The following is a 26,676-nucleotide window of genomic DNA, read 5'->3' as shown; positions in this document are numbered from 1 at the left end:
GTTTCATCAGACCACATGACCTTCTCCCATTCCTCCTCTGGATCATCCAGATGGTCATTGGCAAACTTCAGACGGGCCTGGACATGAGCTGGCTTGAGCAGGGGGACCTTGCGTGCGCTGCAGGATTTTAATCCATGACGGCGTTGTGTGTTACTAATGGTTTTCTTTGAGACTGTGGTCCCAGCTCTCTTCAAGTCATTGACCAGGTCCTGCCGTGTAGTTCTGGGCTGATCCCTCACCTTCCTCATGATCATCGAGGTGAGATCTTGCATGGTGCCCCAGACCGAGGGAGATTGACCGTCATCTTGAACTTCTTCCATTTTCTAATAATTGCGCCAACAGTTGTTGCCTTCTCACCAAGCTGCTTGCCTATTGTCCTGTAGCCCATCCCAGCCTCGTGCAGGTCTACAATTCTATCCCTGATGTCCTTACACAGCTCTCTGGTCTTGGCCATTGTGGAGAGGTTGGAGTCTGTTTGATTGAGTGTGTGGACAGATGTCTTTTATACAGGTAGCAAGTTCAAACAGGTGCAGTGAACACAAGTAATGAGTGGAGAACAGGAGGGCTTCTTAAAAAAAAAAAAAACGAACAGGTCTATGAGAGCCGGAATTCTTACTGGTTGGTAGGTGATCAAATACTTATGTCATGCAATAAAATGCAAATTAATTATTTTAAAATCATACAATGTGATTTTCTGGATGTTTGCCTTTTTCCTAGATTTTTTAGATTTAGATTTCAACTCTTACAGTTGAAGTGTACCTATGATAAAAATTACAAACCTGCAAAATCGGCAGTGTATCAAATACTTGTTCTCCTCACTATATATATAATGTTCTTTCTTTCCCATTCTGACATTCAGTTTGGAGTTCAGGAGATTGTCTTGACCAGGACCACACCCCTAAATGCATTGAAGCAACTGCCATGTGATTGGTTGATTAGATAATTGCATTAATGAGAAATTGAACAGGTGTTCCTAATAATCCTTTAGGTGAGTGTATATGTGTGTGTGAATGATAAATGGCATAACAATTTCAATTCAGAGGGCTGTTGAAAGGCTTCTTATAAGGAAGAGAGGGAAGAAAAATACTAACAACCTTTCATCACACCCTTTTGAATCAGCCGACAGAACACACTACCTTAAAATAAAATAAAAAATAGCTTTCATTCAGCAAGAACGCGGTAAATTGATCAAGTGATTGATCAGGTATAAGACTATTATGATGTTACAAAACATATCCCAAGTAAATGCTGTTCTTTTGAAAATTATATTCATCAAAAAATCCCCAAAAAAGGCACAACTGTTTTCAATATTGATAATAATAAGAAATGTTTCCTGACCACCAAATCAGCATATTAGAATGATTTCTGAAGGATCATGTGACACTGAAGACTAGAGTAATGATGCTGAAAATTCAGCTTTGCCATCACAGGAATAAATTACATTTTAAAGATTAAATTAGAAAACAGTTATTCTAAATAACATCTCAGAATATTGCTGTTTTACTGAATTTTTTTTATCAACTGCAGCCTTTATGAACATAAAAGACGTTTTTTCAAATCTCTGAACAGAATGTATGCAGTACAGAATGTTATTTATGTAAACAATAAATAAATCTAAGACGTACAGTACATCATGTTTGCCCTCCCACCAAAATATGACACAAATAATGCAAAGAAACAGTTGTCATTGTTTTATCAGTATAAATAAGCAAGTTTTGGAGGTCATAGTGTGATACAGTGTATAGAGTGTTATATTTATCCTGATTCTATTCATCCTAATTTTACAGCTCTTTCAACCGTGAGCATAATGCTTAGTATAGTGTATATGTACAGTGTTTACAGATTCAAATACAGAGGGTGACTAGCTAATTCGATAGAAAAACACAATTTCATACCTTCCCATTTAGCCCCAGGTCAAGATCATTGGCTGACACCTGGAGAACTGCAGTACCAATTTCCACCCCTTCAGTCACAGATGCCTCGTATATGGAGGAGGTGAAGAACGGGACGTTGTCATTGACATCTGTGAATAACAGATAGCCACACGGTCACATTATAATTAAAACATCTCCATATCGGTGGGCCCAGGTTGAATACCTTTAAAAAAATCTGTTTTCTTTGGTTGTTGCATAAAGAAAAACATTTTTTTTATGGCTTTATTGTAGGTCTGTTAAACACTGATATGAATCTTAGGCTCTCTGACATTTAAGGAAACTGAATAATGTGGCCTTGGTTGCAGAGAACGGCAGTATTCATGTGAATACATTTTTTTTTATTTTTTTTTTGTGCAGCATTAACACAACAGTTTGGCATCTTAAATATGTGGAGATTCAGCCACCTGACTATGAAAGTGCAGAAATATCATTTGGTAGCTTGAGGGAAATTAAAACTCTGGCTTTCCATCAGAACAAATCAGACTTATCTAAACTCTGACATTATGTCTTATCTAAGCCTTATTACATTAGTGGATTCTGTGTGTTCAAGAGGAAATTAATACCAAGACTACTCTTCTAAAAAGTGCTTCTCTCAGTACCAGAAGGGACATGAGGACATTGGAATTTAGGGTAAGATCTTTAATGGGTTCAATGATTCCAGACACTAATCACCATCTGATGCACTTTGAGGTTTTAATTTTCTATCAGCCAAAGCCGTAAACCATGAATTAAACAGGAAGGCCAAATCCATTACAACCTCCTCCCTCCAGCACTCCCTCGTTTTGCTCTCTCTCTCTCTCTCTCTCTCTCTCTCTCTCTCTCTCTCTCTCTCTCTCTCTCTCTCTCTCTCTCTCTCTCTCAAACACGGCACTGGCTGTACTCTTAAATGGAGCAAGAAGCACTGGTGTAAATAAGTCAGGACGAACAGAACAGATTAATTATTTGTCCGTGGCTTATGCTGAACGATAGTGTTTTACCCTTCAGATCATGGAACTGATCCTGATCAGGTGCAAGTGTCCTGCTCCAACAGCTCCAGATGCATTAACATGCATCTTGTAAGTACTGTAACTGTAGCTAGATCATTATAAAGAAGCAGTCATAACTAGGGGAGAGCACAGGGTTCATCCATGAAGAGAGAGCTAGATTAACACTGCGGGGCAAACTCTGTAAATTACAGGGGGAAGTGGTAAGACTTCCTGCAGTGGAAGAGATGAACACAGAGGAATACTTAAGTAGAGGCGAACAGGGTGGGATGAAATAAAGGCTATTAAAGAGATGTGTATATATATAGGACGCATTCTGCAGTGATCAGAATTTAAGAGCATGAATGGATTATAAAAAGAAATTAACAAGTATAAGGACAAGGAACTGGAATTAAAACAAGAGATAGATTAAAAGCTGTCATTTTAAATGTATAAAGATATAAAGACATTTCCTTGTAAATTGTTTTGATGTGAAATAAGAAAGTTTCTTTAAGAAATATACAAGGTTTGTAAACAAGCTTGTAAACCAACAGCACCACAGGAACTACACCCACAGTTCACTGTTAATTTGAATCAGTTCAGTCTAACAGCAAATTGTATAGATGTAATTGTTTATATGTACTCTAAAATCTGCAATTCAGAGAAAATATCCATCTCTAATATCTTATCTCTAAGCATGCGAAGAGCTGCATTTCATGTACACGCTACCCTTTGGATTTCATTATAATCAACACTGTGCATTTATTTAAGTTCTGCCGGATACATCAAAGCCATGTTGAGATGTTTCTGGTCAATGTAATATCTACATTATGTCCTTTATTTTAATTTAGTTTTTAACCACATGCATGAGTCCTGCTTGTGCATACAGAACAACTTTTGAATCTGATCTGGGTTCAAAGGTTTACATGGAAGTAACTTTCTATGTTTAGTGGTTTAAAAAAGACCTCTTTTAAATTGGATTGAGCTAAATCAGTTCACATTAAAGCACCCCTATTATGCATTTTTGAATACCTTTCATGCAGAGTGTAATATAGCTGTTTGTGAATGTAAAAGTTCTGCTTTTTTTTTAAAGATCAAAGTGCATGACATATTAAAGACTCTGAACTGCCTGAAACGAGTCATCAGTAATTCCAGTCTCATTTCCTGTTATAAACCCTACGTCACCATTATAAAAATTCAACCATGTATAACCTCCATAGGTTTGCAACACATTTTCATAATGCCAGCTCATGGTCTTCAGCAGTGTAGGCTCTTGTAAAGGAGGGGTTTAGAGAGGCTGAATCTTCAAACAAATCGGTTTCAGACTCTGAGAAATGAGGCGATGAACAATGTATAATATGAGAAAATAAAAGTCTTTTTTTTTTTTCACCATAGACGCATGTTAACCTATTGTAGGAGACCTCCAAAACAAAACGAGGAACCTTTAAAATAGCATAATAGGGGCACCAGGGAATGTTTGTCATTCTGGTTGACATATATACTAATACACTGCACACATACACTGCCATTAATAAGTGTAACATGTTTCTCATGACAACCTGTCATATACTGTAGATGACCTTTACCTGTGATGTTTATGTGAACGGTAGTGAAGGCTGCCAGGGGTACAGGAGCCACGTTCTGAGCTCGAACCCTGAGCATGAAGTTGCGTGTGGTCTCATAGTCCAGGGGCTCTGCAACAAGAATAGAGGCGGAGCCATCTTCACGATTCGGTGTAAGGTAGAAACGAACAGGCATGTTGCTCTCTGGCACCAATCCATCCTCCAAGTTATAAGTCACCCTCGGATCACCCAGCGGAGAAGTGGCCTTGATGGTCTGACAGGGGAGAATTGGTTTAATATTCATATATACAGTACCCGTTCAAAAGTGTGCGGTCAGAAAGATTTGAAAGAATGAATCAGGTTTTTTTCGGCAAGGATACATTAAATTCATCAAAATCGACAGTAATGACTTTTACACTGTTAAAAAAAAGTAATATTCGAAATCAGTTCTGTTTTTTTGAACGTTTTATTCATCAAAGAATCCAGATTATTTTTGTAGTCATAGTTATTTAAAATTGTAACAATATTTCACAATATTATTGTTTTACAGTATTTTTTTATCAAATAAATTCAGACTTGAGCATAATAATTTTTTTCGACCACAAACTTTTGAACAGTAGCCAATTTCATATATAATATTCATATATTTTATAATATTTCATATATTCATATAACTATACTAGTCTATTTAAAAATAATAATACTAAGCAATGTTATAAAAAAAAAAAAAACATTTCAGCTGAACAAAGCAGGTTGATCTGCATCTTAAACATCAAAGGCTTCACTTTTTGTCCTAAGAGAATTTAGTCGCTGTCTTTAAATATAACAACTGTGAAACTCTCTGTTAATAGGGCAACTGTAAAGAAATCACCGGATCAATTAAAGACTTCCAATACCAACAAGAACACAAATAACATTTAAATACAATATCAATTAGGAGAACAGCAAGCTTTATCTCAGAACAGTTTTCTATTTTGTCTTATTTCTTTTCTTTTTTTTTTCCTTTGTTTGTTTATGCTTCTCTTCATAAAATGCTCATCTGCCTTAATAATGGATTTAATGACAATAAATGTATTCCAGGAAATTCAGCAAATTAATACTTTCAGTGCATTTGTAACCAAATGAAAATAGAAAAAAGGGAAATGTCCATAAATTATCCAATGACTCAGTGATTGGCTGACTTCCTAAATAGTGCATGTAATGAAGCAGCATCCTTAAAATTTGAAGCAGAGAATCAGATGATTCATGCTAGGGATACAGAAGCTCTGACAGAAGAAAATAGAAAATCCTACAGCATTTTACCATTAGTTTTAAATGGACTATGTGAGTGTATGTACACGTGTGACTGTGTGTACTTGTGGATGTGTTTTGTGACAGGCTGTGTGAAGACTCTGTGTGGTCGAGCAGAAAGCACAAACTGTCAGTTGTAACCGCCAGTACATGACAGTAAAGTCGACAGTGTCTGGGAACTCAAGCCCCTCAAGGAATACCCATAACCTTATTGTGGGATTAAAACCTATCCACATCCATCATAGCATTCCTTCAATGCACACATAAAAGACATAGTAATTAATGGAGTGCCTCACAGGTGTGCCTCAAAGGCCAAAGTAATAAATCACTTAGTAGAAGCTATATGTTTATTTTGCCACTTGCCTTTGGTCCTGCATTCATAGTATATTTAGCATTGGTGAAATCTACATCTTATGTAATAAATATCTGTGGAATCACTGAAATTCATAGCTTTTTACCCTGTATGGCTTTGATCTTGTTATTAATTGAAGTAAAAAGCAGGCATAAATCTGCATAACTGACATATCCGTGGAGCTCTAGTAGATTATAAGTGTTCAGTGTTATGTTAAGTACATACCACAACTGGAGTGTCTCTGACAGTGTTTTCAGGTATGACGACCTCGTATTTGTCTTTCTCCCACTGTGGAGGCTGATTCTTCACATTAGTGATTGTGACTGCCAGCTCGACTGAACTGCTCCGATTCCCTCCATCTGTAGCGATGATCTGCCTGCTGATGTAGGTCCTCTGGAAACAATCAAACACATTTATTGATGATCGTGTCAAATACAATGCAAAATTGGAAAATGTTAAATATACTAAGACAAGTGTTTTCAAACTGGAGCCCAGGGTAAAAAATAAATAAATAAATAAATAAAAATAAAAATAACTTTTACAAAATATTTCAGGGATGTCACATTTGGCATGTTTTCTTAAGTTATTAAATACTTTTAACAAAATTAACTAATTTAAAGAATTTGATAATAATCAAGCGTAGCGTCAGTTCTGGCAGGTCACGTTAGTCAAGCTTCGCATCAGCTGACACTCAGCTGACCCACGTCTACCTATAGGAATACGACGCCTATGACTGTATTCATATTCATACTCCTTCAGCATTATCAACAGCTATCGTGTTTTTCAGGAGCTAATTACCCTCCTCCATCCCACAGCTCCTCCTCTTGTCCAGTCAATATGGCATTCTTATTCCCCTTGAATCAGAATAAATTCTCAAATTATGTTGTACTTTAAAATCTTGAATTAATAATATCTTCAATACATTCTTGTTGGTTCTGTTCTGTTTACCCTAAGGGGGATTATTGCTGCTCTCCCTGCTCTTATCCATGCTAGGCTGCATGGATGTGCAGGGAGTTCTTGCCCAGAACAGAACCATACCACCAATTCAAACTGTATACTAACTGTCAATCGTATTTGATGATAGTGGTCCTGACAGAATTGCTGTTTCAAAGTGTATAAAAACAGAAATCATGAGATTAACATAATTTTTTCTTTTCTTTTTCTATTGACAGTCACTAGATCTTAAATAAAATACACACTCACAAAGCTGTCTTCATTTATTTTTAAGAAGTCGGTCCTCCGTAAAGAAAATCAGAATATCCTTGGCATCCAAAAATTTAAACAATCCCAGTACTACGACACTAAGGATGACCTTTAAATGGAACTGTGTCAACACAACAGACAGATACATCATTGTATTTGCTGTCATCTCACTGCAGATGCATACATCTGCTTCGTAAAAGCAGGCCGTCTGCATGTAGAATGATGTGAAATGACAGCTAAACAATTTTCTGTAATCGCACAAAGAATGTATACAAACGCTCAAACGCAGAGAAACAAGATCTTGGTAGTCATACAGTTACAAAGGTCTTTTGTCAAAGGTGGTCCGATATCAATGGCATTCAAACCGAAGCACCTACTCTCACACACACAAACACCCCATCAATAACCATTATTAATGCTTAAACAAGTCTTTTGTATTTCAGTGCAAGGTTATTTCAGATATCAACTTTACAGAAACAAGCAGAATCCAAAAAATACCTTGTTACCATCGTTATATCATCTGAGCGGAGTGCTGTGAGAAACTCTTGTGGACCTGCTAAATCATTCACAATGCGGCATCTTAAAACTTCACACAGGAAATATATAAAATTCATGTTGCAAATGCAATTTTGGATTTCTTTCCACACACCTCAAACTCCTGCCCTCTATGAGGGTTTAATGATGAATCATTCTGCTGGAAAGTATTCCTGAGAAAGCTCAAGTCTGAAACTTGCTTTTTAAAACTCTTCGACTGTGTGGAGCACCCACACACATACACACAGGTGAACTCAAAATCACTTTACATTTGAACCATGAGGACTTCACTCGGTTCAATCTGAGCCCAAGCTGGCTTTTTGGAGCAGGACTGACCTGAGAGATAGGCTGGTTTACATAGATCCAGCCAGTGAGTGGATTGACTCGCAGATACTCCGGCTGCTCCTCGGACATGGAGTAAGTGATGGCTGCATTAGTGCTGTAATCATCATCGTGTGCAGCCACTCGCAGAAAACTGGTACCAATCATGGTGTCCTCGCGCAAGAAGTCTGTAAGAGGGAAGACACCGATTATTTAACATGCACTGGAAACACTGTTCTGCTGGTGCGAAGACGAAAAGCTTTGATAACTGTCATACCCACCAATCCTATCTTTGAAATTGCATATGAAATACACTTTGATCAATATGAACCAAAATAATCATAAATTAATCAATCAGTTTCATATATAATTCTGTGATGTAGTGCTAGGAATAATTGGACTGAGCTATTACTGCTCATGCATATAAAACATTGATGGACGAGGACAAACTTCTTGTGAAAGTTTAGAATTAATGTCTAACAAGTTAGTTATCTATTTTTTTTTATTTCTTTAAGATGGGTCTGACATTAAGTCAGATACAAAAAAAAACTATTTTGAATCTGAAAAAAGTAATATGGTAAACACGAAAGCTCATGCATGCAAACCTCATCATTTTCATGCATCACTTTCGTGTTTACCATACTGTATGTGTTTGTATGTGTCGAAACATATAAAGCAACCCTATCTTTTCAGAAGACGTGGATTAAAGCATTCGATTCATATGGATTCATTTTTGCAATGCCTTTTTGAATCTTTTGTAAGTTTTGGTTACCTGAACTTTCAAAAGAAGAACAGAAAGTCTGGAAGGAAATGAGGTTGAGAAAATGTTGACAGAATGAAAAATGTTGGGTGACGATAGTGGCCTTGTTTATGCAACTGTGTCCAGATACTATATATATATAAACTTTATTACAGGCTCTAGGCCCAACAGCAGGACATACACCATACAAAAAACAACAAAACACTTACATAAACATATACAATACACCCTTTTTCACAAAAGTCTTAAAAGGCACTCATACCAATGCTTCCATAGATGTGATTGATATCGGACCGAGCTACACCTGGGACTTGTGAGCCTTACTATAATATAGTTTTGTGACTCATCAAGTCGACCCATAAACTTAAACATTAGGTTCCTCAAGAGGGCCTGTAAACAGCTAATAATAAACCCCCCTCAAGTGCTATAGGGAAAAGCATGAGTTGTGCATAAGAATTCTGAATTTAATGAAAATGGATGGCATGTGTTTTAGTTTTATACTCTTCAGCTACAATGCGTTGAAAGAAATCTGATCTGATCTGAACAGAACTGAACAGAGATAACTTTTTAGTGGTTGTGTTTTGTGAATGACTGTCACGTCTTATTTTCGTATTTGATGTGGACAGACCATTCTTTTATTATTTATAAAAAAATTTTGCTGGAATCTTCCCACAAAGAACCTGGCTAGGAAATGGAAACTTGGAACAACATGGATATGTAACTATACTTAGTGCCTATACTTATTAGTCCTGTACAATTCAAGAGGTATGAAACATAAAAGATGCTGAAAAGAAGTTGCTTATTACTCACATTCGTAGCGCAAGTTCTCAAATTTGGGGTTGTTGTCATTTTCGTCAAGGATGAGAATGTTGAGTTGGCAGATGCCTATGAGGGGGTCCGCCGCTTGGTCCGTGGCCGTCACCGTTACTGCATACTCCCTCTGCCTCTCCCGATCAAATTTCATAGCAGTTACGATAACACCTGAAATAGTACCTCTGTTACCATGGAGATTCTGTTCACCAATAGACTCTATTCTATTATAAAAAAAATAAAAAAATCCACAGTCCTACAGATCATTCAATATAGTTGTCTTTATTATGTTTCACAGTAAGGCTACATCTCCATTTAATCTTATATAATAAAGAACAAAATTATCTTTTGAAATCAAGCAAAAAACATTACTTAGACACACAGCAGTATTGTGGGAAATATTCTTTCATTTTTGTGCTTTGAGTTCAGAGAGTCAAATCTCTCAACATTTCCTCATTTGCATTTGAGAAGTCATTGCAAACGTGCCGCAAGTTTCTCCCACTGCAAACCATTCCTATTTTCTCTCTTTATTCTCCTCCATAAAAGACACAATGATTGATGTCCAATGAACAGTTCCATTTCATAAAGCATTCCATTTCTTTAAGAAGGGGGCTTGACACGACACATTTAAATACTGTCTTTTCTCTCTCTTTGAGAGTAGGCATGTTTTGAAAGGCTATGATTAAAGTGAATTAAACTCAAGTTAGAATTCATGAAAATACTTCAAGGTAGACAGACGGACAGACAGAGAGAGACAGAGAGAGAGAGAGAGAGAGAGAGAGAAGAAGACAAGATGATGATGATGACATTATAAGAGAGTGCTTAATGAGACATATTTAAAAAAGGTTGTGTTAACTAGTTACCCCATCCCAAAAAAAAAATTCAATTTCAAATCCACTGACTTATCTCAAATGACATCCGATGACAATAGAGTCATCTACTTTCATGCTCTTAGTACAGTAATTGGGTATACACTGAACCATGAATGAGCATTGAATAAGTGTGCTTGAATCATTACCTGTTTCTGGTTCAATGCTGAAGGCAGGAATAGTGCTGTCTTTATGCATGAAACCATACGTGACTTTTCCATTGGCTCCTTCATCAGCATCATCTGCATGGACCTGCAGCACAAATGTTCCTGCTGGCTTATTTTCCAGAACTGAAGCCTTCTCCTTATACTCTGCACACTGTGAGATGAAAAAAAAGAAAAGAAAAACAAACAGTTAAAGAAAAGGGTAAACAAAACATAATAAGGCTGTTTACACTATTAAGATGTCTCCCAACGGACCAGATCCCAAGTGGCCAGCTGAGATGCATTATTGTTTACACCTGGTGGAAATATGCGTCTCAAATGCATCTTCAGTCAAAATTTGGGAACAGACTTTTAAAAGCAGGATCTCTGAGGGCCACTGTGTTACTTATCTCTTTGGTTCTGTTGAGATTCATCTCTGTTTTATAATTGAAGCGCCCTTGAATCAATTCCATCCCACTGAATCTGTGGAGACGTCTGGAATAAGCCTTGATAATTCAGCCATGCTCCACCACCCACACACCTTCTTTATCCTCGCATGTGTGTGTGTGAGCGTGCGTAATCGCAAAAAAATAAAGCGCTGCCTCTCCATTACTTTGCTCAGCTTAGGATAGCTGAGGTTAGATGTGACTCTGGGAAAACAAATACAATAAATAAATCAGTTTAAAACACATGGCGAAAATTCCCAAATCAGTCCAACAGCTTCTTCTTTGATGGCCACTTCTGACACCTAATTAATAACAAGGGACCCGGTCCTGTCTGTGATGGTCTTTCATCCTGCATCTAGCTAAAGCCCGGCACCTAACTCTGTGTTGTTCAATCAGTAAGGTGAGCGTGAAATCCCATAAGGTCGGAAGTGGAAACATCAAGCGCCGTAGCACTCGTGAGTCCATCTCACTGACCTCCTGAAACCTGGCAATAAAACACACATGCTGTGGGCTCACAATTAAGATAACTTCTCAGTGGAGATCCACGGCCTCTGATGTTCACAGATCTACGGGAACAGTTTGATATTTCAGAACACAGAAATGACGGGGGAATGGGAAAGAGGTTCAGGTGGGAGTTTTATAAAACAAACAACAATGAAATTCCCTTCTTAGTCACAACTCTTTTCAATCCTTAAAAAGATCATACAAAGGTATTCTAGGAAGCTAGAAAGGCAGGAAAAAAATATAAAGCATGCAAAGAATAGAATGAGTACAAAAACAGAATGGGGTTCAAATATCTGAAGCTGAACAGTGGCATTTTTTATTTATATATATATAAATAAATTATTTATTTATTTTGTTTTGAGAAGTCTAGCTATGAGGTCTTTCAGCAGAGCAAGAACTGCCACTTTAGCTTCCCCGCGCTGGCTCAAAAACTAAAGAGATGTCTTGCATCTCAGTGGACACTAATTTACTTCACACCCTGCCAAGAGAAACTCAAACAAAATGCTCCACAGACCTGAAGAGAAGTTTTTAAGTACTAAACATCGGCCCACGGCCAAGCATCACCTCACCTCACTGTGCAGCCTGGGGAGATTAAATATCCTCTAAATATCTCCAGTGTTGCACTCAACCCATATTTACTGGAGACATCAAGAAGCAAGCAGACCCATAATGATTCAGCACATATTTCAAACACTTAATTAAAACAGTCTTCAGCTGATCGAGCAGCAGCCCATGTTGCCCTGCTAATAATATCTCATGAGGAAAAAGAAAAAAAGGGGGAGTGGATAAAATGGAAAGTAAAGTAAAGAGGCATAAAATACATAGAGCGAATATGCAAGAGAGGGAGAAAAGACAAAAACTCTGTTCCAAAACCTACAGACCAAGAGAGACAGCATTTGAAGGTGTCATAGTCAGGTTCCTGATGCAAAGGTTGTTCAAAATGAATACAGCTATTCTATGCAGGGCCTAAAAATAACTTTTTTGCCATACCTGCGCCAATGGCTGGTGACTTAAGAAAATGTACCGGCCATGAAACTGATTTTGCAAAAACAAGCAGTTGTAACACCAACATTTTTAGATATCAGTGAAAAATCACAATTCTCTATTACAATTTTGGTACCACAGTTAAAACTACTAGTTTAACTATTATAAATAAATACAAATATTAAAGACAAGTAACAGTAGAGTCATTGAATAAAGTCATCAAATGTAAAATGATACTGGATAGTCTTAAATGTATAAACATTGTTTAATCCTTATTGAAGATACAAAATATATTCAGTCAAGAGGAGTGAGTGATTTTTTTCTCTGTCTTTTGTTGTTTGATTAACACTAAAAACACAGACAGCAGGAGGATTTTAAAGACAAGATTTCACACTAATGTGCAGATCCAATGTACTGATACTGTTGCACGTGTTGTCTTTCTACTTTCTACTGTTTACATTCACTTAAGCCATAACTGACTATGTTTACTAGGATACTTGCCGGGGCAGGCTTTTTTTGACATAATTTTGTGTGAATTTGTCCGTTCAAGTGCAAGATGATGTAAACGAGAGCTCTATTCATTATTTGCACAGCTTTCTGAGCGCGCGCTTCGGATGTGTGCACACATGACTTTCCACATAGGGTGCGAGTAACGGATTGAGTTCCCTTTTGCGTCTTCTTGCGCTTGAACATTTAAATTGGCAAGGCTTAAACTTTAGTGACGATGTAGCGCTGGCCCGTCAACTATCCCGAGCGTCGTTCATGTTTGTTCACAGTCATGGGCTCAAAACATTGCACTGTTAGAATTCATAAAATTTTTACTGGCCAACTGGCAATTGACACCGTTTTATTTACTTGACAACAGCTATTTTTACTTGCACTTGGTGAGTGTTAATTTTAGGCCCTGTGTTTTATGTGTGTGTGTATATACTATAGCTTTTTCATTTATATATTATTTATATCATTAGAATGAATGAAGATTTTGTATATATAAATATACAAGACAGATATTACATGAAAAAAATAATGCTGTATGAATGTATGATCTTTTCAGTATATCTTTTAAGTATAGTATTGCTAAAATATTATTTCAATGTAACTTAAAACTTTGTGGGATGACGGACAGGCGGACAGATGGATAATTTGATAACTGGTGAATAAACAGAAATGCATAGGAATGATATACAGACATGTATAAAACAAATAGATTATTAATATGCACTGTACCTTTTCAAACACAGGCTTGTTGTTGTTTACATCGTCAACTCCTACAATGACTTGGGCAATGGCGGAGAGTGACTGCGGCCCACCGGAGGCGTTATCATCTGTTGCCGTTACGTTCAGGATGTACTTTACTCCCTGAAGTCTAGGAGATGGGCTGGAGCGGAGACGGATCAATCCTGTGTGGGGTGACAGTCAAACATTTATAGCAACATTTAATTGGCCATTACCCTCATCTAAACCGCATTCAAGCTCAGTGCCTCCACTGAATTAGCAATTGATTCCTTGTTAGTTCGACGTAGTATTAATACCATTTAATCTAAATAGATAGAACGTTTATTAGAGAGTCTGATTTGCCAGATCTGAGCAGTGTTCTTTGCATACAATGCTGTATTTCACAAACTAATATTGACTCTCATTTTATACAGTATGTGAAGAAAAATCATGTAAATACCATGAAACTTGATGAATATACATGGACCCATGAAGACTAATCTTTGAGCGCTCATTCATAATGCAGATAGGCTGTATCTGACCTTTAAGGCAATGATGAGTATATTAGCCATTCCTGAGGTTTGTACTATGCAAAATTCCTGTATATATTGGATGTTTTTATGGATGAATGTATATGTTTTTGTGAATGTGCCAGGGAAACCGTTATGCTTCATACATTGTGTCTTATCTGCGGAGACAGCCGGTGTCAGCTCCTACGTGACCCTCTGCTGTATACCATGCAGTGCCATCTCTTTCAGGAGAGCGCATTAGACTCTGCTACATTCAGCTCTGCATTCATAATCTGAAGAGCTAGATGACTGCTATCTTCAGCTAGCAGCAAAGGGACATTAAAGAAACCAGCACATCAACTGACACAGACTTGGCAAGAGAGAAATCACATGTACCCTGGTTTCTTGAATTGATTCTAATGCACAACACTAGTCCTTTTGTGGCACAACTCAGGGGAAAAAGAACATGTAATCAATTCTAATTCAATCTGAACACCCCTAGCCTCACTACCTCTCCATCCAAATGTTAGTGGGGGCTGAAATGAATGAGGAGAGAGAGAGAGAGAGAGAGAGAGAGAGAGAGAGAGAGAGAGAGAGAGAGAGAGAGAGAGAGAGAGTGTGTGTGTATTTTGTGCCATGAGGAGTCTTGTCACAGGTTCTAACTCTATTCTCTCGACAGTTGTATTAACTGCAGGATATGAGAGCCACAGGCTAATCTGTTGAGTCTCTGCTAACGTTTTTCCAAACCAATGTTACAAACCACACCGAGGCATTACTACGGTATGAATCACCGCCAGTGATTTTAAACAAAGATATACACAGAATTAAACAAAGTGTTTGAGCCAGGATTATAAATATTGACAAACTGGCAGCTTAAGCAACAGAAATTTCAGTAATGATCCGAGTGTGATTTATCTGTCCTTGAGCTGGAAGTGTCTATTACGATTAGTATGTAGTACACTGCAGGAGTCTAGAACAGGACACAGATGGAAGAGGCAGCCAGCACATATCAGTGCACATCAAACATAGAGAAGATGTTTCTCCAGGGGCATGACAAGCAAATGTCTCCATACATGAGAGTGAGGGGCATGCCACGGGCCCGCTCTTTACGCCAGTTTACATCACTGTCATGCCCACTGTGAGCTAGAGCAAACCACATCCCCAAAATGTGGACATTTTTTGCACTCTGAAAATAATAATAAATAAATTAAAAGTAAATTAAACTCTTATTCAAACACCTTAACCTACATTAGCCAGTCTAAAATAACTTTTTCGAATACATAGGCTACTTTAAAAAAAATACAGGCTCATTGGAAAAACGTGCCTCTACCTACATTTTAGCAAAACTCAAAAAACAATACATAGAAATCACTGCAGTTACTAGCAAATAAATAAAATAAATAAATAATTCATTCATTAAGAAGACAAAAGCAAGTGCGGATCTTCTGTTTTTCATTTGAAAAATTCTGCCTAATTTCAATTATTCTACTAATTCTGCCTTTTTTGATTAGGTAACTAAATAAACAAAACTAATTCTCACAGAGTGACAGTATGTTTGTATCTATATTCACATAAAACATATATATTTTGTGTATTCTCTTTTTATGGATTGCTGGACACATTCAGAGCATCCTTAATTACACAATTCATCAGCTTTTGTACAATGTTAACAGCCTGTCAGCCAAATATCTTTTCTGGCAGTCTTTTCTTTTTTGAAATGCATTTCTCCATTGCCAGGCATTAGGAGGATGGAACCTTGTTTAACACCAGGCCTTTTAGCAGAACAAAGAACTAAGGAAAAATCTAAACGCTACAAATAACAAAGGAACATAAAAACGCTCGACAGGTGCCGTGTGCTGCTGATGATTTGCCATATTATCAGTGTAAACATTACGCTGCCGTATCCTTCATGGACCGGATGCGGTCTATGTAATTTATGTATTTAATACAAAAGGCCTGATCATCTTATTGACTTTGCTGTTTGAATCCTAAAAGGGGTATTAAATCAGCCCGAGCGCATTCCTTTGTGAGTTACAGTAAATTAACAACGAGCACCAAGTGTCTAGGCCCTGCTTCGCCCCAACAAAAACAACCTAATGGAGGAGAGGCTCTAATGAATGATAGAGGGAATTTCACAAGAGACGGAGATCTGACGAGCCGCAGAAGGGGCAATAAAGGAACGCTTTGATCTTTAGAGGAGAGAATGGAGAGAACACGCAGGGAAGGGAATCAACAGCAACACTCTTCAAGGAAGTGCGTGCTTCCAGTGAAGCGGTACATGTTTGAATCACCTGAATGGAGCACTAAATTGAAGCACTGTGAACATAAGCAGCAAACGTATTTTGTGATAAGGACCAGTGAAGTCCGTATCTTAGGACCGATCTTCTTCAATCAAAATGCAATCCATCAAAACATGTCTAGCTCTTTCAATGTTGAGGTGTGTGTGGCAATTAAGTCGTGAGCTGTTTCGAAAATGCTGTTACTTTGAGGATTTAAAGAATTTGTATTTAGTTGACAAAAATATTATATTTACTGAGCCATTACTAAATTTCTTCAGAACTTCGGGAGATAACCAGACATTACATTTTCATGTTAGTTCATATAAATGTGCAAATGCCCAGGGAAAAGCTCTGTAATCATCAAGGAACACAAAGTGTCTGATCTGTACACACCTTTCATATAAAGTACAGACTGATAATCAAATACAAATCTTACCAACTATTTATATATATATACTTTTTTTTTTTTTTGAGGCAAAAACAGGACTTCATAACATTTATATACTTGTGTTAGTGCTTTTTAGTAAAACATTGAACAATTAAAAAAAAAAAGAAAAAACTTTACAATAATTATCTCTTCTTAATTAGACCGAGGCTAATTTTGTATTTGTAAAAGCAGCAATGACTTGTTTGTTCGTTGTTGCACTAGTGATGACTTTAAAAGAAAAAGAAAATATGATTAATGGTAATCACCCCATCCCAACCACTTCCACATCACTTCTACATTTATATCTCACTATATTGTTCATTCTACAAAAAAAAAGAAAAGCCTTCTTTTGTTATCAGATTGTTTGTGCAGCAGTGGACGTGTGCTTGCGTCTTAGTGGGAAAACTTTAAGTCCAACACAAGTCTGAGTATCGCCTGTACCACTCATGTCTCTTTCTACACTCCTCTCCAATAAAGGCATAAAAATCCCATTAAATAAACATAAAATACTTCTTAGGTATCTAAGTTAAAAGAAGGAAAAACCCTTTTGTTTGAATAGCTGCCTTGCTGTGATCATCCTAGTGTGAAAGTACATGTAATTATTCATTATTAATAATAGTTACACTACTAATGCACAATATGACGCAATGCAATGTAAAGAGTTAGAAAGAAACCACTGAATTAAGGCTTTTTTTACAGGAGTGTTCCTTAGTGAATGTTCACGAAGCGTGAAACGGCCATCAGAGAGATCAAGAGGTTAAAAAACGAATTTGAAAATTATGTCTCACCTTTCTGGCTGTCGATGACAAAGTTGCCCTCCTCATTGCCTGCTGTAATTTTGTATGTGATCCCATCTCCATCTGGGTCCTTGGCCAGCACTGTTGCAATCAGGGTGTTGGGCCCTGCGTCCTCGGAGACAAAGGTCCGATACCTGTTTTTGAACACACATATACATTTATTTCAATATATCTTCTGTGTTAAAACACAACAATACCATGTAGTCATTACAACCAAACAAACACATTACGGTCTCTATGATCAATGAATGCAATAGCAATTCCGAATGAGACATGGTTGTTGTGTACAGGGAGGCAACCTACAATACTGCTGCAAGTAATCATGCTTGTGACCATCATTATACATGTTTACCAAGGATTTGTTGACTAATATGATTGAAAGCAGGGTACTAGTACACAGCAAAAGTAAAAACAAAATGTAGGTGGTATGAATAGCAAAATAGAAAAAAGTCACAGACACAAGCAAAATCATATAGGAAAGAGAATCAAACAGAATTCAGTATGCAAATACTATGATGACGTCCTCATCTGGTTACATTTAAAATTCTGGACATTATTTATTTTTTTTATGCCATTCAGTTATTTGTGATTTTCAGTCAGTAGGAGATTATAAAACTTTAATATTACATTTCTTTAAAATGACCTTAAAATAAGTGTCAACATATCATTTTTGTTCGAAAAGTAAATAAATTAAAATAAATGTAACATTTTTGAAAGAAAAGGAAATGCCTGTAAGAACTGAAAATAAAAATAGCTGGAAGACTGCAAGAAACTGCCATAAAGAAATACATTTCTGTTTGTATTTAAAGGCAAAATAAGTAAAATTTTTGGATAAAAAAATAAATAAAATAAAAAACACTAGAACAATGTTATATATTTTGTTTACAACCATGTTTAAATCTAGAGAAATCAGCAATTTTAACCAGTGTAACAGCACATGTCATTGTGTTGCCTGTCAATGACATCCTATCCACCTTACCCTCAATTTCCAGTTTTAATATATTAAGTGTTTTATTAGACAGGTGAGCAACTGTTTGGATACCTTTATCGACAGAAAACTAATATTGTTATATAGTTCAACACGGTTAATCTTATTGTTTGAATCTCTTATTTTCTTGATTTACCGCAAATAAGATGTTTGTACTGCATCAAAGACAACAGTATTCTGTCAAGTGGCTAACATAGCATAATCAGAAAGAGCTTTATTTGTACTAACAGTATTGTTGGCAATGTTAAGTTTCTTTTCAATATGCCGATAAAAATACTGCAGGCATTCTTCAGGTCTTTATCACTTTATTAAAATTAAGCAAAACAAAAGGACAAATGTTAAATTTCACATTTGTCACATTTGAGAGCTTGCAAGCGGGAATCTTTTAAGTGAGAACAAGAACTTTAAAGCTTACAGAATTCCATATTTTGATATTCTGGTGTCTTCTGGGATTTCAAACGGTCTGCATTCAATGCATCCTCGATATCAAGAACACATCCGGGTACTTTCAAACATCCTTGTGTTCTTGAGTATTGGAATTGAACTTCGATGGTTGATGATGACGTAGTACGAGAACACAAGGACGCAAGATTGCTTAAGTACGCATATGGAGAAACAGCCTTTCATACTGTGCCTTTAACCCCTTGAAATGTCATATCTGGTAAATATGATCAGAAGTTATTCCCTCTAAAAAAAAAAAAAAAAAAAAAAAAGGATTTGCATCTGTTCACAACTGACATCTACAATATGCTACACATTATCTGTGCATGTGAGAAAATTATTCAAATCGAGTTAAAGTGATCAGATGCAGTATGTTCGAATTGTGTTTAAGTAGACCAGCAAGGCGTCGTAATGAAGCTTGTAACAGAAAGAGCCTTAAGATGAGAATGACCTGAAGAGGCAGACAGCTCTGACTGTGTCACTGCTTCAGAGACTCAAATCTCTAGCCTCCAGCAGTAAACACACACACAAACAAAATACAGACACATGCTCACACATGGACAATTTTTATTTTTACACAAAATCCATTATTATTTAGTGAGTATAACAAAGAACGAGTGGGAGTGAGTGAGTAAGACCACCCCTCCAATGTTCAATAATAGATTTCCCTCCAAAAAAGAAACAGTTGAACCAGCTTGCTCAAGGGGCTGTTAGCAGACAAAGCCAACACATTTCATGCTAAGCCTTTCTTGCCAAAACCACACTCACACTTCATCACATATGAAACAATGCTGTCAATGGAACAGCACCTCGTGGCGACAAGACAAACAGTTCCTCCACATCTGCACAGCATGCTGTCGTTTGAAAAGAGAGAGACAGTACTGACAGACTGCAATATACTTCCATACTCACAACCACCATTTGTTATTATTCAGTTGCAAAGATTTCATTTAAGTCACATGGGCTGCACACTGATGAACCACTTGTTGAGACATTTCCTTTTGATCTGAGAGGGACATTGATGGTCAATCAGAGCAGCTAAAGGTCAACTGTCCTGATGACAGATTGACAATGTGTTCTGGATTCAGTCGGTTCAGGAATGAACCTTGAGCTTATTTTGCAAAAAAACAAAACAACAACTGTTGCTTGTGTGCAGGCAGTAAATATCAATACATCTATGATACTTCAAAATGGAATGAGAGCCAGTTTAGCTGAATCTGTTCACAAATAAATGAATAGTCAAAGCCACTGAGACATCCAAAGGTAGAACTTCTGTAAGACTTAAGCAAAACAATATATCAAAGAGTCTGGTAAAAAAGTTAGCTTTAAGCTCTATAGCCAACAAGCATCCATTTTTCTTAAACCAGAGAGTGAACTTGAATGTTTGGTTTAAAAGTATAGATCACCCAAAACAAAACTTCTGTCATGATTTACTTGCCCTCGTGTCATTCCAAAGGGCTGCCAAGCTGCAAAACAGCCATTTGTGTCATGAATGTACCACGATCATCAGTAAAGATGGCTAATTCTTGAACGATTCTTTCAGAATCAAATCTTTCATATGAATCAGTTGATCCAGTTCAACAAACACGTCTGAATGATTCATTTACAAATGTAAATGTAAATGTACTGTTTTTGAGTTAATTTCAATGATTCAGCTCACTGGAGGGAAAGATCATACAGGAAAAAGTTTCCATCCAATCTGCAAACTAAATGTATGCACATATACTGGAAAATACAATTTGCAAATAAAGCAGTGTTTCCATCTAATGCATTTAAGAGAACCAAATATTGTATTAATTGTAATAAATTACTAGCAACTACGCTTGCTAGGTTAAGGCAAAGCCACTTTTTTGATGTGCATATAGGTATTTATTCAGTAATGTATTTCCATCAATCTTTATGTTTATGCCTTCTTACAGAATCATAAATAAATAAAAAATCATCAATTGAGAGTAGGGATGTCAACGATTAATCGACGATCGATTAATTGTCGATAATACATTTAATCGATACAACTTATCGATCATCGATTAAGCAGGTCTTCATGCGCGCGCGCTGCTCAACCGCGAAACATGTAAAGCGATCGCGCCGGAGTTATGTTTGGGACCATTTTACACCTTCATCTTGACTATAAGTTTGCGTGTGCATTCGCAGCCTTTTGTTTTGTGCAAATGTAAGTTGTAATACTGTTTATTTTCTGTAGGCCTATCTATATCTGATTTATCTCATATTGGATGCATTTGGTTAAGAATTAACTCTGTAGTAAAGCGTCAGCTTCAGCGCGCGCAGCTCAAACGGCAGTGCACGACTAATAATGACTATTGGGACTGTAATATCACATAACATTATAAAGAGAACAATATTGTAATAAAACATTGTGAATTATTTGGGTTTAGTTGCCGTGTCGCGTTGCTCCAGGAAGAGCGCGTCCACAACATGAGTAGTTCTGAATGAATGGCACGTAACTTAGTTCAAGTTCACTTGTGCATGAATTTGCGTCATTTTGTGCAGATATAATTTGTAATATTATGTTTATTTTGAATATACCTGATTAATCTCATATAGGACGCGTTTCTTTTAGATAAATAACGTGCTAGCAAAGTGCTCCAGTTTAACGGTAGCAGATTCATTCAGCGCGTGCAGTTGTTCCAGGAAGAGCGCGTCCACAACAGTCACACATTCTAAGCGCATATGAGGCGGCGTTGGTGACACGTTGTATTAGTAGTTATATTTGATTATTAAATAATTAATTTAATTATCAATCACATCGAAACATTTTACAATCCTACTAGGCCTTTATTTATATTTAAAACCATTCTAATTGATTTGGTGAGGAACATAGCGTTTTGAGCAGCATTTGCAGACCCTGTCATGCTGTCATAGCCACTGCAGTAGACGCATATCGCAGTATTAAGGCTAACGATTAATCGATTAATTGATCGTTAATTTAAACGACGATCGATCATGGGATTTTGTGAAAATTGACATCCCTAATTGAGAGTATGCATTCTTTAACCACATCTCTAAAGTTTTATTTTGACATCTTGCAAGGATGTGGGAGATTTTTTATGCAGTATCTAAAATTTGCATACATGTATGGGGTCCCAATAGCCAGAGACAAAACGTTTGGATTCAGAAGGCTCATTTGGACTACTTTTAAGACTCTTTTTATGGAGCCTCTGGAGTCTTTCTGAAGCTTGAAAACTCATTCATCCAAAAGTAAATGCATGGCAAAAGCGATCAGCGCCTTCTTCAAAACATTCCTTTTGTGTACCACTGAAGAAAGTAAGCCATAGTGGTTTGAAACGACATGACAGTGAATGAATGATGACATTTGACTGTCCATCAGAACAAGTTTAGACCAACAGAAAACGAGACTTAATAGAAAAGAACAACATTATCAGTCTGTGTCAATCTGACTGAGGGACCAGATATGGAAGTGAAAGAGACGCAGAATTTGCCAAAAAGAGGAAGACGGATTGAAGGCTGCACAGATGGAAATCCAACAGAAAGATCGAAACAAGAAGATGAGGAGGAATGAAAGCTCAAGAGTGATGAGAAGACACCAATCAGAGGACAGGAAGTGACAGATATATAGAGAGACAGAATGAAAGAGGGTAAGAGAGCTTGCGCCCATCATCCCACTCTGTGTAGGGCTGATTGATGGCTAACAGAGTGAAGGTGACATGCGTTACATGTCGGTGATTTATGCCATTCATGGAGACACCATTGCTTGCACTTTTTTTCCGTCATTGCACTCCGGCACTGACACACGCGTGACATCCGTGACCTGTAATCTGTTTGAAGACTCAAAGATCTGAGATCGCTCGCACACACAAAAACACACACACAAACAAACAGAGAACCTTCCCCGAGAGAAACACACACACACACACCAGCTCAAGCAACCCCAGACACAGTCACACAGACACACAGACACACAGACACACAGACACACACACACACACACACACACACACACACACACACACACACACACACACACACACACACACACACACACACACACACACACACACACACACACACATCCAGAGACATGACTCAAAGGGTTTGTATTCAGATGTTCAGATGTAGCTCTGAAGATCTGTTAAGCACAGCCTTTGAGAAAACCTGTCATGGACTTACCATAAAAAAAAATGCCTTGCTTACGTCGCCCTTTCTAAGTCATTGCCATGGCAACAGCGCAGGTGATGGGTCTTGTGACAGTGACTGACAGCTCATAGAGGACAGCGCTCTGCCACTTTGTTTGAAGCGCATAAACCAATCAGACAAGCGAAATGCGGCTCGTCCACATTCACTGTATACATCCGCTCATTATGTCAGCTATCAATCAGATGACAACATTTCAGTTGCTGAAGCCTGGAAAGACATGCATCAATGCAACCAAACAAAGGCAATGAGCAAACGGCAATGATTACAAAAGAACATAGACGATGCGTTCTTAATCATTTTCACCCAAATTTCCAGCATCACATAAAGCACAACTACGAGGACTGACTGTTTCACCACTCATTACTATGTCCCGTGCCTCTCAGCAAGGCAAGGAAAGCCCGGGCCAGTGCGTAATAAACATCACTCAATCCATATTACTCTTTGTCCTTGGTCAGGTTGGTGCCAGTGAACAGATCTGGTAATGATGCACTGTGCAAACGCTATGGCATGAGTGACAAGGCTCATTTTCAGGCGAACTGAAGGAGCCCGACGCCTTGAAGCGGGCAAATTAGTCTGCCCAAATGGAACAAACAGCAGTGACACACATTGCAATTTACTCAATTACAGGCCAGACACATATAGGCTATCCTGTGCACAGAAATGATGGAGGATAGAGAGATTGAGTCTTTTCTAATTGAGGAAAGGAGGGGTTTTGAAAGGGACTAAAAGTTTGAGAGATAATATAAGGTGAAGGGAGGGGAAAAATACATACAGGGACATCTTGGGGACTGTGAGGAAGTCAAAATACAACATTTATACCCACTTTATTTTAATATTCTTATTAAGGAAGGTATGAAAAAGGCAAAGTACACTATCTTGCAAAAGTGTGGGGTTAGTAATTGTGATGGATTTTAATTAATCAACTTTAATTAATCAACTAACATTTGTTTTTCATGCAGGAATGACATTCATATGCTTTTAAATGTTTCCAAAGTCTTTGGGGGAAAACCTGTGACTTTGAGTGTGTATGTGTGTGTGTATAAACAATTAAGGAAGTAAAACTAGACAAATGACTAGTTCTCAAACCTTGTGATAAGTAATCACAAAATCAGAGTTTGCTTGTGCCAGTGATAGAGGAAAAAGGTTGGGGTTTTTGAACCAATTGAACCAATCATATTGAAGGTGACATGTTAGTCTTATTTGTTTTCTCGATTCTATAAAAAACTGTTGTATCCGTGTTTTACGGTGGGATTCTCAATGGAGATCCTCCGGCCTTGCTTCTTGGGAGAGATTCCCGGAGAACTGCTCAGGAAGATCTCCTGGCCGTGATTAAAGCATTTAAAGGACATTTGCCGGTCTGTTTGTCGAATGAAGACGCAAGAGCTAGAGTTTAAAGGTATTGGGTTTCAATTAGTAGACGCCCCAGTTTAAGGAATTGGGTGTCGATTTGGAGACGCCCCAGATAAAGGTACTGGTGTCGATTTGGAGACGCCTCAGGCAATAAGATCAATTGGGTGTCGATTTGGAGACACCCCAGATAGTTAGGTTTAGGGTAAAATCTACCACAGCAATATATTGTATATATTTTATATGGTATATTTTATAATATATATATATATATATATATATATAATTTATATTATTATATTATATATATAATATTATTTATATTATAATATTATAAAAAAATACAGTAAAACAGTAATATTGTGAAACATTATTACAATTTGAAATAACTGTTTTCTATTTTATTGTCAAATGTTCTCAGCAGTCATTACTCCAGTCTTCAGTCACACGATCCTTCAGAAATCAGATGCTGATTTGGTGATTCTTACCGGAAAACATTTATTTTACTTATCAAAAGTAATGAATAAAATAATAATGAATAAATGTTCTTTCATAAAAGTTAATAAAAAAAGAAAGAAAAAAGACAAAACTTTTGGTAACAGTAAATGTAAGTAGGTGTTCAGGCACAAAAGAAAACCAACAAAAACACACATAATGAAATCTGATTTTCAGAAGCCTAGTCTAATTATGACCGCCGCTAGCGTAGCTAGCGAAAGCGGTCATATAGGGATTGTCAAAGTTTTTTTTTTTTTTTTTTTTTTTTTTCGTCACCATACTGAATTTTTCGTCAACGATACCAGGGACACCGAAGCACCGGGGAACATGAAATTTGGTGGGCATGTAGCCCCACTAGACTTCTAAGGAAAAATTTCGTTTGGTCCCCGGGGGCCACTCCCCCCCCCCCCGCGCTGGGGCCCCCGTACATTTTTCGTCAACCATACCAGGGACACCGAAACACCGGGGAACATGAAATTTGGTGGGCATGTAGCCCCACTAGACTTCTAAGGAAAAATTTCGTTTGGTCCCCGGGGGCCACTCCCCCCCCCGCGCTGGGCCCCCCCAAACCCAAAAAAATGCAGTTTTTCCTAAATAACTACCTGAACCGTGGCACCGAGGATGAAGACATTTTTATGGTATGTTGGTCTACTAGACTTTTACGGAAAAATTTCATTTGGTCCCCGGGGGCCACTTCCCCCCCCCGCGCTGGGGCCCCCCGTAAATTTTTCGTCAACGATACCAGGGACACCGAAGCACCGGGGAACATGAAATTTGGTGGGCATGTAGCCCCACTAGACTTCTACGGAAAAATTTCGTTTGGTCCCCGGGGGCCACTCCCCCCCGCGCTGGGCCCCCCCAAACCCAAAAAAATTCAGTTTTTCCTAAATAACTACCTGAACCGTGGCACCGAGGATGAAGAAATTTTTGTGGTATGTTGGTCTACTAGACTTTTACGGAAAAATTTCATTTGGTCCCCGGGGGCCACTTCCCCCCCCCCGCGCTGGGGCCCCTGTAAATTTTTCGTCAACCATACCAGGGACACCGAAACACCGGGGAACATGAAATTTGGTGGGCATGTAGCCCCACTAGACTTCTAAGGAAAAATTTCATTTGGTCCCCGGGGGCCAGTCCCCCCCCCGCGCTGGGCCCCCCCAAACCCAAAAAAATGCAGTTTTTCCTAAATAACTACCTGAACCGTGGCACCGAGGATGAAGAAATTTTTATGGTATGTTGGTCTACTAGACTTTTACGGAAAAATTTCGTTTGATCCCCGGGGGCCACTTTCCCCCCCGCGCTGGGGCCCCCGTAAATTTTTCGTCAACGAT

At 37.8% G+C, this 26,676-nt stretch overlaps 1 protein-coding gene across 1 annotated transcript in view; it reads right to left on the bottom strand.

Annotated features, from left to right (window-relative positions):
• The window catches only part of LOC309492798 (neural-cadherin), a 290,251-nt gene that overhangs the window by 116,435 nt on the left and 147,140 nt on the right, over positions 1–26,676 (bottom strand). Inside the window, exons 7-14 of the mRNA XM_082161808.1 lie at positions 17,893–18,035; positions 13,902–14,074; positions 10,747–10,915; positions 9,729–9,899; positions 8,174–8,346; positions 6,326–6,493; positions 4,483–4,732; positions 1,896–2,023 (exon numbers count right to left, since the gene is read on the bottom strand). Of these exons, the coding sequence (XP_082017934.1) occupies positions 1,896–2,023; positions 4,483–4,732; positions 6,326–6,493; positions 8,174–8,346; positions 9,729–9,899; positions 10,747–10,915; positions 13,902–14,074; positions 17,893–18,035 (1,375 nt within the window). The remainder of the gene's footprint in view (positions 1–1,895; positions 2,024–4,482; positions 4,733–6,325; positions 6,494–8,173; positions 8,347–9,728; positions 9,900–10,746; positions 10,916–13,901; positions 14,075–17,892; positions 18,036–26,676) is intronic.

Source organism: Leuciscus leuciscus, assembly GCF_965113295.1.
Source record: "Leuciscus leuciscus genome assembly, chromosome: 2".
In the NCBI taxonomy this organism is placed as follows: Eukaryota; Metazoa; Chordata; class Actinopteri; order Cypriniformes; family Leuciscidae; genus Leuciscus; species Leuciscus leuciscus.
The sequence above is the reverse complement of the archived record's forward strand: the minus strand, read 5'-3'. Positions and strand labels throughout refer to the sequence as shown.